Raw genomic sequence first — 13,688 nt, forward strand, 5'->3', positions numbered from 1 at the left:
ATACATCATATCTATATATAAAGGATAATGAAATAAGAGATCTAGAGAGAGGGGGACTCCGAGGCTTGCGGACGCCGGCAGGTATACCTTGCAGTCTCCACAGTAGAATCCTAACTAATGCCTGGGATGGTAAGAGGTACCTGGATCTGCAAAAAAAGATGTGCAGAAGAGTAGCATGAGTACACTACAACGGTATCCATTAAGTGCCAAGCCTAACCTCGGTAGAGTAGTGAGGAGGTCATTTCAGGGCCCTACATGAAATAATAAAACACTGAACAGATGTAGGGAGTGTAACAAAAATAGTATGAAATTGAAACAACGAATAGTATAGCAAGATTAACTACATAGAACTAAGAAAATAGTGCAACACAGAGAAAGACAATTAATACAATGCTAAGGAAACAACGATCAAACACAAGAACAAAAGAATGGGGAAATGTCATGTAACGACCCGACTTGTCATTTTAAGAATTTAGGCCCCGTTCAGTTACTTAAGGTTTCGAGCAGCCTCGCAATATGTATTATGACCCGCGTGTGTGGTCGAGTTTGAATTACGGATGATTCAGAGTGATTTGGGATACTTAGTTCCTAAAGAGGGAGCTTAAGTCTTAGGATTTTGACCGTAGTCGGAACTGTATGAAGACGACTCCGGAATGGAGTTCCGTCGATTTCGTTAGTTCCGTATGATAATTTTAGACTTAGAAGAGTAACCGGAAAATTATTTGGAGGTCCGTAGTGGAATTAAGCTTGAAATGACGAAACTCAAAATTTTGGAAAGTTTGACTAGGGGGTTGAATTTTTGATATCGGGGTCGGAATGCGATTCCGAGAGTTGGAACAACTCCATTATGTTATTTGGGACTTGCCTGCAAAATTTGACATCATTCCGGGTTGGTTTGATAGGTTTCGGCACGAGTTTTAGAAGTTGGAAGTTTTTGAAATTCATAAGTTCGATTTGTGGTGCGATTTGTATTTTTGCCGTAATTTGATGTGATTTGAAACCTCGAGCGAGCTCGTGATATGTTATGGGACTGGTTGGCATGATTGGACGGGGTCCTGAGGGGTTGGGTGTGTTTCGGACCAAATTGGAGTTGTTTGGACTACTGTTGCTGAAGTCTGGTTTCCTTCTTCGCGAACACGAAGGGAGTCCCGCGTTCGCGAAGAGGAATTTGAGGGGCTAATGATTTGTCCTTTGCGAACGCGAACACGAAGAAGGAGCATGGAAAGCCTTCGCGAACGCGGTCCAGGAAACGCGAACGCGAAGAAGAGAGGAAGATAGGGGCCTGGGGTCATTTGGCGAACGCGAACGCAAACGCGAACGCGAAGGAGTTGGTCAGCTGGTCATCGCGAACGTGACGAGGGGTTCGCGAACGCGACGAGGAGGTCGCGAACGCGATTAAGGATTTGAGGCAGTTGGGTTTTGGCCTTCGCGAACGCGAGGCAATGGTCGCGAACGCGAAGAAGGCCTATCCGGGTAGAATTAAAAGTCCCAAAACTGGGGGTTTGAGTTCATAACTCAAAAAAAATAAAAGTTGGAGCTCGGTAGAAGGCAATTTTTGGAGAGATTCTTACGTGGGTGTTTGGGGTAAGTGATTCTTATCCAGTTTTGATTAATTTTCATGATTATGTCTTTGAATCCATCGTTTAATTCGGATTTAATGGAGGAAAAATTAAGATTTTTGTAAAATCTTCCAAAAATAAAAATTTAAGATTTGGAAGTCGAGTTTGTCACACCTCCTTTTTCCCGGGGGAATGGTGTCAAAGGAGTTTTTTCAATTTAAGTGACATTAATCGAAATGGGATATTTTATTAGATTCAGAGTCGCCACTTGGGATAATTTCTGGTGTCCCAAGTCACCGATTTATTTTAAATCCCAAATCGAGGAAATTTGACTCTGTTTTACGGTCCGCGAACACAGAAGACCGGGTAAGGAATTCTGTTAACCCGAGAGAAGGTGTGAGGCACTCTCGAATTCCGTGGTTTTAGCACGGTCGCTTTAATCATACCTGGCTTAATTAAATGGTTTAATTACTCATTTTAGAACCTATGTACATTTACCTTTTTACCGCTTTTAATTACTTTATTATTTGTAATTATGGAATTATTTTGAAACGAATCACGCGTACGTGTATTCATTTTATTTGGTGTGTCATGAATCATGTCACGCGTACGTGTACACAATCAATAACACTTTATTATTTTTAAGGATTGTTTTGTCAAAGTCGCGCGAAAGCATACTTTGCCTTTAATTTGGAAAATCATAATTATGTCATGCGAACGTGTACATAATTACAATAATTGATTGGTTAACACGCACCTAAAGCATACTAAAGTATTCAAAGTATTCTGTTTATTTGCATATTTTATTATTATTACTTTATTACTTATTGAAACGAGTCTTGAATTAGTTCATGGCTATTTATTTTTTTTTAAGATCCAAAACATTTATTTATACTTATATTTTATATTTACCACGAGTCTTGAATTAGTTCCTAACTCATCTCGCTCCCTCATAATTAATTTTTATATATATACAATCCTTGAAATGGCTCAATGAGCTGTACTCTCCCATAAACCCATTTCTTTCGGTACATCATTACACAAAAATAAAAGAATAAATGTCCCACAATTCCAAACCAGAATCCAAGCATGATAAAATAAAAGAATATTAAAAAGAAAAGAAAATCACATTACAAATTGAACCAAATAAGATATTCACTATTAGTCACATTGGAAGAGAGATCAACGTAAAACTAAGAAAACTAATCAATGGAAATATCACAACCTTCCATTGAAACTTGTAACGTGAGTCTTTTGCAAAATTTTTAGAAAAAAGAAAAATTCAAAATAACACATAAAAGGAAAAATTCAAATAAACTCCAAACCCAAAACAGACTATATGGAGTTTACATGAACTCTTGAAGGGAAGTAAAACTATTTTTTTTTAGAAGTGGTATTACCGTAAATTAATAGACTTAACATAAAAACTCATGATGGACTTGATTTTTAGCTTCAGTACGTCTTATTAATAAATTTTATGGCATCAGATATAACTTTATTGATTGAACTATTCTTACCCATTTACCAATGATATTATTTTAACACAAAAAATTTAAGAAAATATTTAGCCAAAATAGTAAATAGAAAATACTTACACACTCAATATTCAAGAAATAATATTTTAAATACACAACAGGGATTAAGAGAAAACTAAAAACTCAAATACTACTCAGATAATAAATGATATATAAACTATAGCAACACAATAACTTTATAATAGATCTTAATTCTTATAAAAATAGCTATTTACAGTTTATCTTTCAACAAACACATTAAAATAGATTAAACAAAAGATTAGAAGAAAACCTGTAATGTGAAGCTTCTTTACCAATAATAGTAAAAACTGGTACGTACAAACTTCAGTTTCAAAATTTCCAAATGAGAAAGACAGCAGCCAAAGGAGACAAAAACTCGGAATCGGAACCAAAGCAGTAACCAAACGTCCACTCGAATCTTTGCTTCTATTCAAACTCTATTTTTCTTTCTAAAGTTTCTTTAAAGAAATAAAGAAGCCCAATATTTTTCAAACTCTCCACTCAATGAAATCTTTTCCTCCTGTCTCTCTCTCTCTCTCGTTCTTTTCTCCTTTTTGTTTTTCTTTTTATAGGGAATAATATTAGTAGTATTTTTTTTTGTTTCTCTCATTTGGAGTGGGGGAATGTGGTTCATATATTGTGTGTGCAGATGGAGATGTGAGGGAGTGGGGTGAGATGTGAGGGAAGTTGGGGGAAGTGGGGAAGTTGGGAATTGGGTAAGATCTCTTTTTTTATTATTATTAAAAATATATTATTTTATTTACTTCTTTTATTTAAAGAAAAAGTAAGGTAAAATACATAAATAAAAATATGAACCCACTTCTTTTAGACTAAGAAAAATATAAGAAAATTAAATATTTGCATATAATTTAAATAATACTAAGAAAAGATACCATAGCATACTTATTTGAATTCTAATTAAAAGAAACCAAATATTTTTTGTAAATTTTCTTTTCTCTTGTAAATAGAAATAAACTTAGACCCTAAGAATGTGAATATATTTTTTTTTTGTTTTTAATATTTTTTTTTTCAAATAAAACCTATTAAGAGTAAGATAAAAGTTTAAAATATTAAGATTAGACCTAAAAGAAATATTTTACACTAAAATAGTATCGAATTTGGGTGCGGTCAAAAATTAGGTGTTCACAGCATGCCCCTCTTTGCTTGGAAACATGAAGAGTTTTCAGGCAAAGAAAATGAACAATGTGACTGATTTTTGACCTCACTATTATTTAAAAGGGAAAAGAAGTTAAAAGAAAAAGATGTACCAAGCCTTGATTTTAGGCAGCCTACATATCCCGGGTTATAAGGAAATCAGGTCACGTGTAGTTCAAGTGGAAGAAGAGTGATGGAATATGCTTAGATGGAGAATCGAGCGAAGTTCCGTTGAGGTTCCGATCCGCGGTCCCTACTATTACAGGAAAACGAATAGAAAATTACATACTCTTGAAGTCTAAGAGTTATAAAATTCCTATCTAAAAGTCGTCTGGAGTCTAGTCTTGATTCTTGAGTTGCTTATCCCATTGACTTTAGACTGAAACTTGATGCTCTCGATGCAACATACTATGAAATATTCTCACAAGCTTGTTTCTTGATCTGATAATAAGAAGATGGATCTTGAGACCCTATGTCTTCGCACGCATTATGTCAAAGTTGGTTGCGGCTGGTGTTGAGATCAAACGTTCCACTTTCTCTGGCGAGAGCTAGAGTTTTTTCTTGCACATCTAATCCGTACTTTGCATAAAAATCTACAAGCCATGAGAAACAAACAAAACGAACAAAAATTTTCTGCCCCAGTTTGCACTAGGAAATTTTATTGAGTTATTGAAAATACATTAAACTATCTTTGCTATTGCAGAATAAAGAATTGAAAAAGATGTGTTTTTTTTAATAATAGGGGATGTCATGCCCTATGTTAATAAGATGGAAGGCAACCAGGGGATGCAGTACCCTGTGTTGGCAATGAGATGAGGCTCGTGGTGTCTAGGATGCTACTAGGGAATGTCGTACCCTATGTTTGCAATAAGAAATGCAACCAGGGGGTGTAGTACCCTGTGTTTGGCAATAAGATGAGGCTCGTGGCTTTCGGAGATGCTACTAGGGAATGTTGTACCCTATGTTGGCACTAAAATACAACCAAGGGATGTAGTACCCTGTGTTTGTGATAATATAAGGCTCGTGGCACTCTGGGATGCTACTAGGGAACGTCGTACCCTATGTTGGCACTAAAATGTAACCAGGGGATGTAGCACCCTGTGTTTGGCAGTAAGATGAGGCTCGTGGCACTCTGAGATGCTACTAGGGAATGTCGTACCCTATGTTAGCAATGAGAAATGCAACCAGGGGATGTAGTACCATGTGTTGGCAATAAGGTTAGGCTCGTAGCCCTCGGGATGCTACTAGGGAATGTCGTACCCTATGTTTGCAATAAAAAATGAGGCTCGTAGCACTCTAAGATGCTACTAGGGAATGCCGTACCCTATGTAGGCAGAATGTAATGTAATCAGGGGATGTAGTACCCTATGTTGGTGATAAGATGAGGCTCGTGGCACTCTAGGATGCTACTAGGGAATGTCGTACCCTATGTTGGCACTAAAATGTAACCAGGGGATGTAGTACCCTGTGTTTGGCAGTAAGATGAGGCTCGTGGCACTCTGAGATGCTACTAGGGAATGTCGTACCCTATGTTAGCAATGAGAAATGCAACCGGGGGATGTAGTACCATGTGTTGGCAATAAGGTTAGGCTCGTAGCCCTCGGGATGCTACTAGGGAATGTCGTACCCTATGTTTGCAATAAAAATGAGGCTCGTAGCACTCTAAGATGCTACTAGGGAATGCCGTACCCTATGTAGGCAGAATGTAATGCAATCAGGGGATGTAGTACCCTATGTTGGTGATAAGATGAGGCTCGTGGCACTCTGGGATGCTACTAGGGAATGGCGTACCCTATGTAGGCAATAAATAATGCAGCCAGGGGATGTAGTACCCTATATTGAAGATAGGGTATTGATTCCCTATAATGAAACTAAAAATAACATGATTACATGTATATTAGGAGAAAATCAAGGATTTGAGAACTTCACTTGGTGGTGTTTGTCTTTTCACGAACTGTTTCCTAAAATTGTTATGTTCCTGTTCTAAACAAAGAAGGATTTGTTAGTTTTAAAATGGTGGTCGGTTTGTGGCCTTGATTTCTTGGGCGATTTGACCTTGCGTCTATTACACTTGTTAGAATAACTGACTCCGTCGATGATTGTACAAGTTGCATGGAGATTCTGTCTTTTCTTTCTGGAGATCTTCTTTCTCAACATCAAAACCTAACCATTTTGCGCCTATCACCATTTGTGTTCATGGTGCAAACAACCTTGCTTCCCAAAAATCTTTTAACTGAGTAACTTTTGTTGACCCTTGGAATATTATTTAGTCCTTCCAGCCTTTTTCTCGTCAAGGAAAATCGCAGATGGCTTTATGCCTTTTCCTATACGGTTTATGCCCAGCAATCTTTGCTTTATATAACGGGGAAACTGTAACCAATTTTGCGGCCTTTTCTTTGCTTTGCTTTGACAAGATTATAATGAAAGGGACTCAAAAAAAATAATACAAAAGAAAACAAGAAGGTGACCTAATAGATATTACAACTTAATCAAGAAGTGTCCCTTTCAGAAGAAAAAATAAGAAAGGACTTATCTGAAGGAAATATGTTGACTTCAATGAACATGACATGCACTTTGGATTGGATGCCCGATCCGTTTGAACCGTCTAATTCTCGAAATCTGTTGTAAACTTCACTTTGAAACTGAGTTCTTTGTCTTAACCATGCTTGTGTCGGGATATATGAAGCCTTAAATCGATCAATGATGCCCTTTTGGGTTTTCACCAATTGACCTCTCTCATTTGTCTTTCTCTCAACTCACCATTGCCTTATAGTGCCCGTAAGGGTTTTCACCAATAAGACTCTCTCATTTATTTTTCTCTCTTTACAATGACTGAGGCATCACCCGTAGTATACTGACTTAGCATTCTCGAAAGTTGATCAGAAGGTCTTAGCAGGGAAAGGTAAAAATAAATATTCAACTGAATTACAACTTTTGGACCCATTTTCATGGAACAACCATCGAAAATAAAATAAAACCATGCCCCAGTTTATTTGAATACTTGGGACATGTGGATTTTTGTTTTGGTGTGACCGAACCCCAGAGTGAGGCTGCCTATGTATCCTTTCGGAATCAGGTCAGACGTAGTTCAATGACATGAACTTGTTTTGATGATTTTTTTTTTTATTATTTTTTTTTCCTTTTAAGTACATTGGTTCCAAAAGAGGGGAAAACAAAGAAATATAAATAAGGCTTCAAAGGGATAACTAGGGTTGACCAGTGTTTGGGTAGCGAGAATGATAGCCTTTCGTCATCCCAACCTGAGAATGCTAAATATAAGAATGCCCCAACAGAGCCATGTCAGACATAGTATCTCTTGACCGCATCTGCGTTGACGGATATATCAGTCACCTTTCCTTCTATATCTGCCAAGTGTAGAGCTCCTTTTGACAATACTTTCTTGACGAGGTAAGGACCTTGTAAATTCGGGGCGAACTTTCCTTTTGCTTCTTCCTGGTGCGGAAAGATACGTTTCAAAACAAGTTGTCCTACCTCGAATTTTCTTGGGCGCACTTTCTTATTGTAAGCGCGTGCCATTCTTTGTTGGTATAACTGACCAAAACAAACTGCCGCCAAACGCTTTTCATCAATCAAATTCAACTGTTCCAATCAGGACTTCACCCATTCAGTGTCCTCAATCCCTGCTTCAACAATGATTCGGAGAGAGGGAATCTCAATTTCAGCAGGTATGACCGCTTCAGTTCCATAAACCAATAAGTAGGGCGTTGCGCCAACTGATGTACGGACAGTTGTCCGGTATCCCAAAAGAGCAAAAGGCAGTTTCTCGTGCCATTGTCTAGACCCTTGGATCATCTTCCTAAGAATCTTCTTGATGTTCTTATTCGCAGCTTCAACAGCTCCATTAGCTTTGGGACGGTAAGGAGTAGAATTGCGATGCTCAATTTTAAATTGTTCACATACCTCCTTCATCAGATGACTATTCAAATTAGCTGCATTATCTATAATAATGGTTTTTGGAATACCGAAACGACAGATAATGTTGGAGTGAACAAAGTCTACTACTGCTTTCTTGGTAACTGCTCTCAATGTAATAGCTTCCACCCATTTGGTGAAGTAATCAATTGCAACCAAGATGAATCTGTGCCCATTTGAAGCTTTTGGCTCGATTGGGCCAATGACGTCCATTCCCCAAGCAACAAAAGGCCAAGGAGCCGACATAGGATACAACTCTGAAGGAGGCGAGTGAATCAAATCACTGTGAATCTGACACTGGTGGCACTTGCGAACAAAACGAAAGCAATCTCGTTCCATAGTAAGCCAATAATATCCTGCCCAAAAGATTTTCTTTGCTAGAACATATCCATTCATGTGCGGGCCACAAACTCCCGAATGCACCTCATTCATAATCATTTCAGCCTCTTTGGCATCCACACATCTCAACAAATTCAAATCCGGAGTTCTTTTGTATAGGATTTCCCCACTCAAAAAGAAACCATTAGAGAGTCGCCTAACAGTTCTCTTTTAATCCCTATTAGCATGTTCCGGATATTCTCTTGTTTTCAGAAACTATTTAATATCACGATACCATGGTTCACCATCTGGTTCTGCTTCAATTGTATTGCAATAACCATGTTGATCCTGAATTTGAATTTCTAATGGGTCAATGTGAGTATTGCCCGGATATGGAAGCATTGAGGCTAGGGTGGCCAAGGCATCAGCTAATTCATTGTGAAACCTGGGAATGTACCTGAATTCGATGGACTTGAACCTTTTGCTAAGATCCTCCACACATTGTCTATATGGAATGAGCTTGATGTCTCGAGTCTCCCAATCACCTTGAGCCTGCCGAATAAGCAAATCTGAATCTCCCATCACTAATAATTCATGCACATTTAGGTTTATTGCCATGTTCAGACCCATGATGCAAGCTTCATATTCTGCTGTGTTGTTTGTACAGAAAAAACGAAGTCGCGCCGTGGCAGGGTAATGTTGCCCAGTAGGTGATACCAGAATTGTCCCAATCCCTACGCCTTTGATGTTGACAGCCCCATCAAAGTATAGTTTCCAAATTTGACTGTCATCTTGGACTACTTCTTCAACTAAATTAACCTCTTCATCTGGGAAATATGTGTTCAAAGACTCATACTCATCATCAACCGGGTTTTCTGCCAGATGATCAGCCAAAGCTTGTGCCTTCATGGCAGTGCGAGTGACATAAACAATATCAAACTCTGTGAACAAGATTTGCCATTTTGCTAATTTGCCAGTTGGCATCGGCTTCTGAAAGATGTACTTCAGGGGATCCATTCGGGATATGAGGTAAGTTGTATAGGCCAAAAGATAATGCCTAAGCTTCTGGGCGACCCAGGTTAAAGCGCAACATGTTCTTTCCAAAAGAGTGTATTTGGCCTCATAAGTGGTGAACTTTTTGCTCAAATAATATATTGCTTGTTCTCTTTTGCCTGTGACATCATGTTGACCCAGAACACAACCAAAGGAACTATCCATTACTGACAGATATAAAAACAGAGGCCTACCAGGTTCCGGCGGGACCAAAATAGGGGGATTTGACAAATATTCCTTGATCTTATCAAAAGCTTCTTGGCACTCATCTGTCCACTTGATAGCAGCGTTCTTTTTCAACAACTTAAAAATAGGCTCACATGTTGTTGTAAGCTGCGCGATGAACCTGCTGATGTAATTCAACCTCCCGAGTAAACTCATGACTTCTGTTTTGTTCTTCGGGGGAGGCAGCTCTCGAATGGTTTTTATCTTGGAGGGATTTAACTCAATGCCTCTTCGACTAACTATAAAACCCAAAAGCTTCCCAGAAGGAACTCCAAATGCACATTTGGCTGGATTGAGTTTGAGATTGTACCTTCGTAGCCTTTCAAAGAACTTTTTCAAGTCTTGCATATGGTCAGCTTGTGTTCTCGACTTAATGATCACATCATCAACATACACTTCAATCTCTTTGTGCATCATGTCATGGAACATGGTAGTCATGGCTCTCATGTAAGTTGCCCCTGCATTCTTCAAACCGAATGGCATAACCCTATAACAATAAGTTCCCCATGGAGTTGTGAAGGCGGTCTTTTTTGCATCTTCTTCATCCATCAGAATTTGGTGATATCCGGCATAAAAATCCACAAAAGATTGGATCTCATGTTTAGCGCAATTGTCAACAAGGATATGAATGTTCGGTAAGGGAAAGTTGTCCTTTGGACTTGCTTTGTTTAAATCCCTATAGTCAACACAAACTCTGATTTTCCCATCCTTCTTTGGCACTGGCACAACATTTGCTAACCATGTAGTGTATCGGACGACCCTGATCACATTTGCACTTAGTTGCTTCGTGATTTCTTCTTTAATCTTATCACTCATGTCTGTCTTAAACTTCCTTTGTTTTTGTTGGATTGGTGGAAAATTAGGATGTGTGGGAAGCTTATGGACCACTAGATCGGCACTCAAACCCGGCATGTCATCATACGACCAAGCAAATACATCTCTATACTCAAACAAAACTTGAATTATGGCATCTCTCGTCTTTTGTTCAGTATGAATGCTTATTTTTGTTTCTCTGATTTCTTCAGGACTTCCCAGGTTAATTGCCTCAGTTTCATTTAAGTTAGGCTTAGGCTTATTCTCAAATTGATCCAATTCCCTTTTTATTTCTCTAAAAGCCTCATCTTCGTCATACTCAACTTCTTGATTCAATATTTCGAGATTAGACAGCTTTTTAAGATCTGGGCATGAATTCCGCGTGCATGTCATGTTTTTAAAGCCAGCACTATCGAAACTGAAAATGATAAGAAATTAACAAAAATTAGGAAAATAAAAAGATAGAATTTTACTACGAAAATGGAACTTCATTTCATTGAATTTGGAAGGATAGAAGGGTTAACATCACAGCAAAGCAATTAAACTAAAATATCTGGATTACAACCCTTAAAATAATCCAAATACAGCAAAACAACAAAACAGGCTACCAAGTCTCCTTCCTGATGGGAAAAGGAATTGCTTCCCAGTTGCTGAGCGAAGTATCTGGACCAATCAGTTGAACACTTGCCCGGCTAGGGCCCTCCCCAACTTGAACCATATTGATCTCATAAAACATCTCCTTGAGACCCTGGCAAACTCCATCAATGTCATCCTGAGTAGAAGGATTTTGGACTTCTTCAAATTGTGGCTTGACAAAAGAGTAGGCAATGTGAGGGATTGGTTTGGACAGATTCCAACCATTCTTTTTGCGGGCCTTGGCTCTGTCTATGTCAGCTGATGTTGGTTTAAAGCCCAAGCCAAAGGTATTTTTCCTCGAAAACGGAGCAATGGGGTTCACAATTCCTTGTAGAGAGGATCCCAATCCTTTTCCTGGTTCATAGCCGTTCCTCAACATCAGCGAAGCTACCATCATAGATGTGGCTGAAAGACGGGGATGCAGAATTGGTTTTCCTTCTTCCACTTGGTCCACCTCAATCACCTCAAATGCTTGATATATGATAGATTCACATCCTTCCTTGGCGTCGATATATGGAATGGACGGGTCTTTATAGACAGATGAGTCGTCCTCCCCATGAACAATAATTTCTTGCCCGTCACACTCGAATTTGTCCATTTGATGTAGGGTGGATGGTACAGCTCTGGCCATATGGATCCACGGCCTTCCCAAAAGAAAATTATAGGAAGTTTCCATATCTAACACTTGAAAGACAATGTTAAAATCAACTGGGCCGATTGTCATGGTGAGTTCGATTTCCCCAATAGTGTCTCTTTTTGAACCATCAAAAGCTCTGATGCTGACACTACTGGTTTGAATTCTGTTAGTGTTGATGTTCAGCTGTTGTAGAGTAGAAAGAGGACACACATCTACACTTGAGCCTCCGTCAATCATGACTCTTTTTACGTAGTGCCCTTCATATTTGACCATAAGATGCAAAGCTCTATTGTGGCTAGCCCCTTCCTCAGGCAAATCATCATCGCTGAAGGTAATTCTATTTACTTCAAAGAATCTTTCAGCCATTTTTTCTAGCTGATTCACCGTTGTCTTTTCTGAGACATATGCCTCGTTCAGAGTTTTGATCAACACACGGCGATGCTCTTCTGAATGCAAAAGCAGAGATAACAAAGATATCTGAGCAGGAGTTTTCCTTAGTTGATCAATGATTGAGTAGTCTTGCAATTTCATCTTCTTAAAGAATTCCTCCGCTTCTTTTTCTGCAACGGGTTCTTTCACTGGCAAGTGACTTTCCCTGGCTTGCTTAGCTTTTCTCAATTCTTCTGGTGAATAACACCTTCCAGAGCGGGTCAAGCCCCCCATTTCACCTGTTTCTTCAACTATCTCTTTTCCTTTGTATGTCATGACAGTCTTGTTATAATTCCAGGGAATAGATTTTGTGTTTGTCACTAGGAGTTGGGCAACAGGTCGGATCACGACTGGCTCTGTTATATTCCTCAAACCATTATTCGGAATGATCTTTTGAATGCCTCCGGGGATGTAAAGTTTTGGCCCACCCAATTGAACCTCAACCTTTTTTGTGCTTCCAGGAACATAGAGAATCGTTTTTTCAGAACATGCCAAGTTCAAACTAGAATTCGCACCTTTCACCATCAATGGTGCCAATTGCGGCGGGCTCACTATCACTTTTGGTTCTGGCCCTATGGTTCTAACAACCATCCCTGTCTTGCTAGACTGCTTATAATCCCGATCATCACAAATCATCCCAATAAAATGTGTATTATCATGAGTTGGGAGCAGATTGTTTGTGATATTAGGAGTATCCTCATTGTTTGTTACCACAATTGCCTTTGCTTCAATCAAATTTTCAATGGCTTTCTTTAATGTCCAACAATTTTCAGTACTATGCCCTTGGGTGTTAGAGTGATACTCACATCTTGCATTTGAGTCAAAACCTTTTGAATTTGGATTCACGTAACGCGGCATAATAGGTTCAATCAACTTCAACTGCATCAACTTTCGAAATAGGCTTGTAACGATTCTCCAATTGGGGTGAACTCTTTCTTTGGCTCCTGTTCTCTCACATATTCTTGTCGGGGACGAGGATTATATGGTGCCTGAAAATTCGGCCGGAGTTGACGGGAGCCTTGTGGAATCGGTGCCCGCCATTGTTGGTGATTAGGAGGCCTAGCATAAGCCTGAGCATTAAACACTGTGTATTGTTGCAGGGGAACTGAGTATCGGGGACCTTGAGGCGGATAATAATGTTGAAGAGAATTGGATAGTCCTTGTTGAAATTGCACGTAAGAAGGAGCTATTCCTCTTTGAACTCCCCCGAACCCAGATGCCATCATGGATCCTTCCTCCTTCTTTTTTCGATTTCCGAAATTGCCTGACCCGCTTTGAATTGCTTGTGTGGTTTCCTTAAGGGCTGCCTGACTCACAATTTTGCCTGACTTCATGCCATTCTCAACTATTTCACCAATCTTAATCGCCTCAGCAAAAGGTTTACCGATGGCGGCC

The 13,688-nt window shown here is 39.1% G+C and overlaps 1 protein-coding gene across 1 annotated transcript; it reads right to left on the bottom strand.

The window, feature by feature from the left end:
* Positions 1 to 11,195: 11,195 nt before the first annotated feature.
* LOC142167058 (uncharacterized) lies at positions 11,196 to 13,178 on the bottom strand. Its single transcript, XM_075227211.1, has one exon. It carries the CDS (start codon positions 13,176 to 13,178, stop codon positions 11,196 to 11,198), a length of 1,983 nt encoding a protein of 660 aa, XP_075083312.1.
* Between the last annotated feature and the right edge of the window lie 510 nt (positions 13,179 to 13,688).

This window comes from Nicotiana tabacum, chromosome 12 (genome assembly GCF_000715075.1).
Source record: "Nicotiana tabacum cultivar K326 chromosome 12, ASM71507v2, whole genome shotgun sequence".
Classification (NCBI taxonomy): Eukaryota; Viridiplantae; Streptophyta; class Magnoliopsida; order Solanales; family Solanaceae; genus Nicotiana; species Nicotiana tabacum.

Coding starts and splice junctions, on each gene's coding strand:
- LOC142167058 (XM_075227211.1), bottom strand. CDS start 13,178: ATGCAGTTGAAGTTGATTGAACCTATTATGCCGCGTTACGTGAATCCA.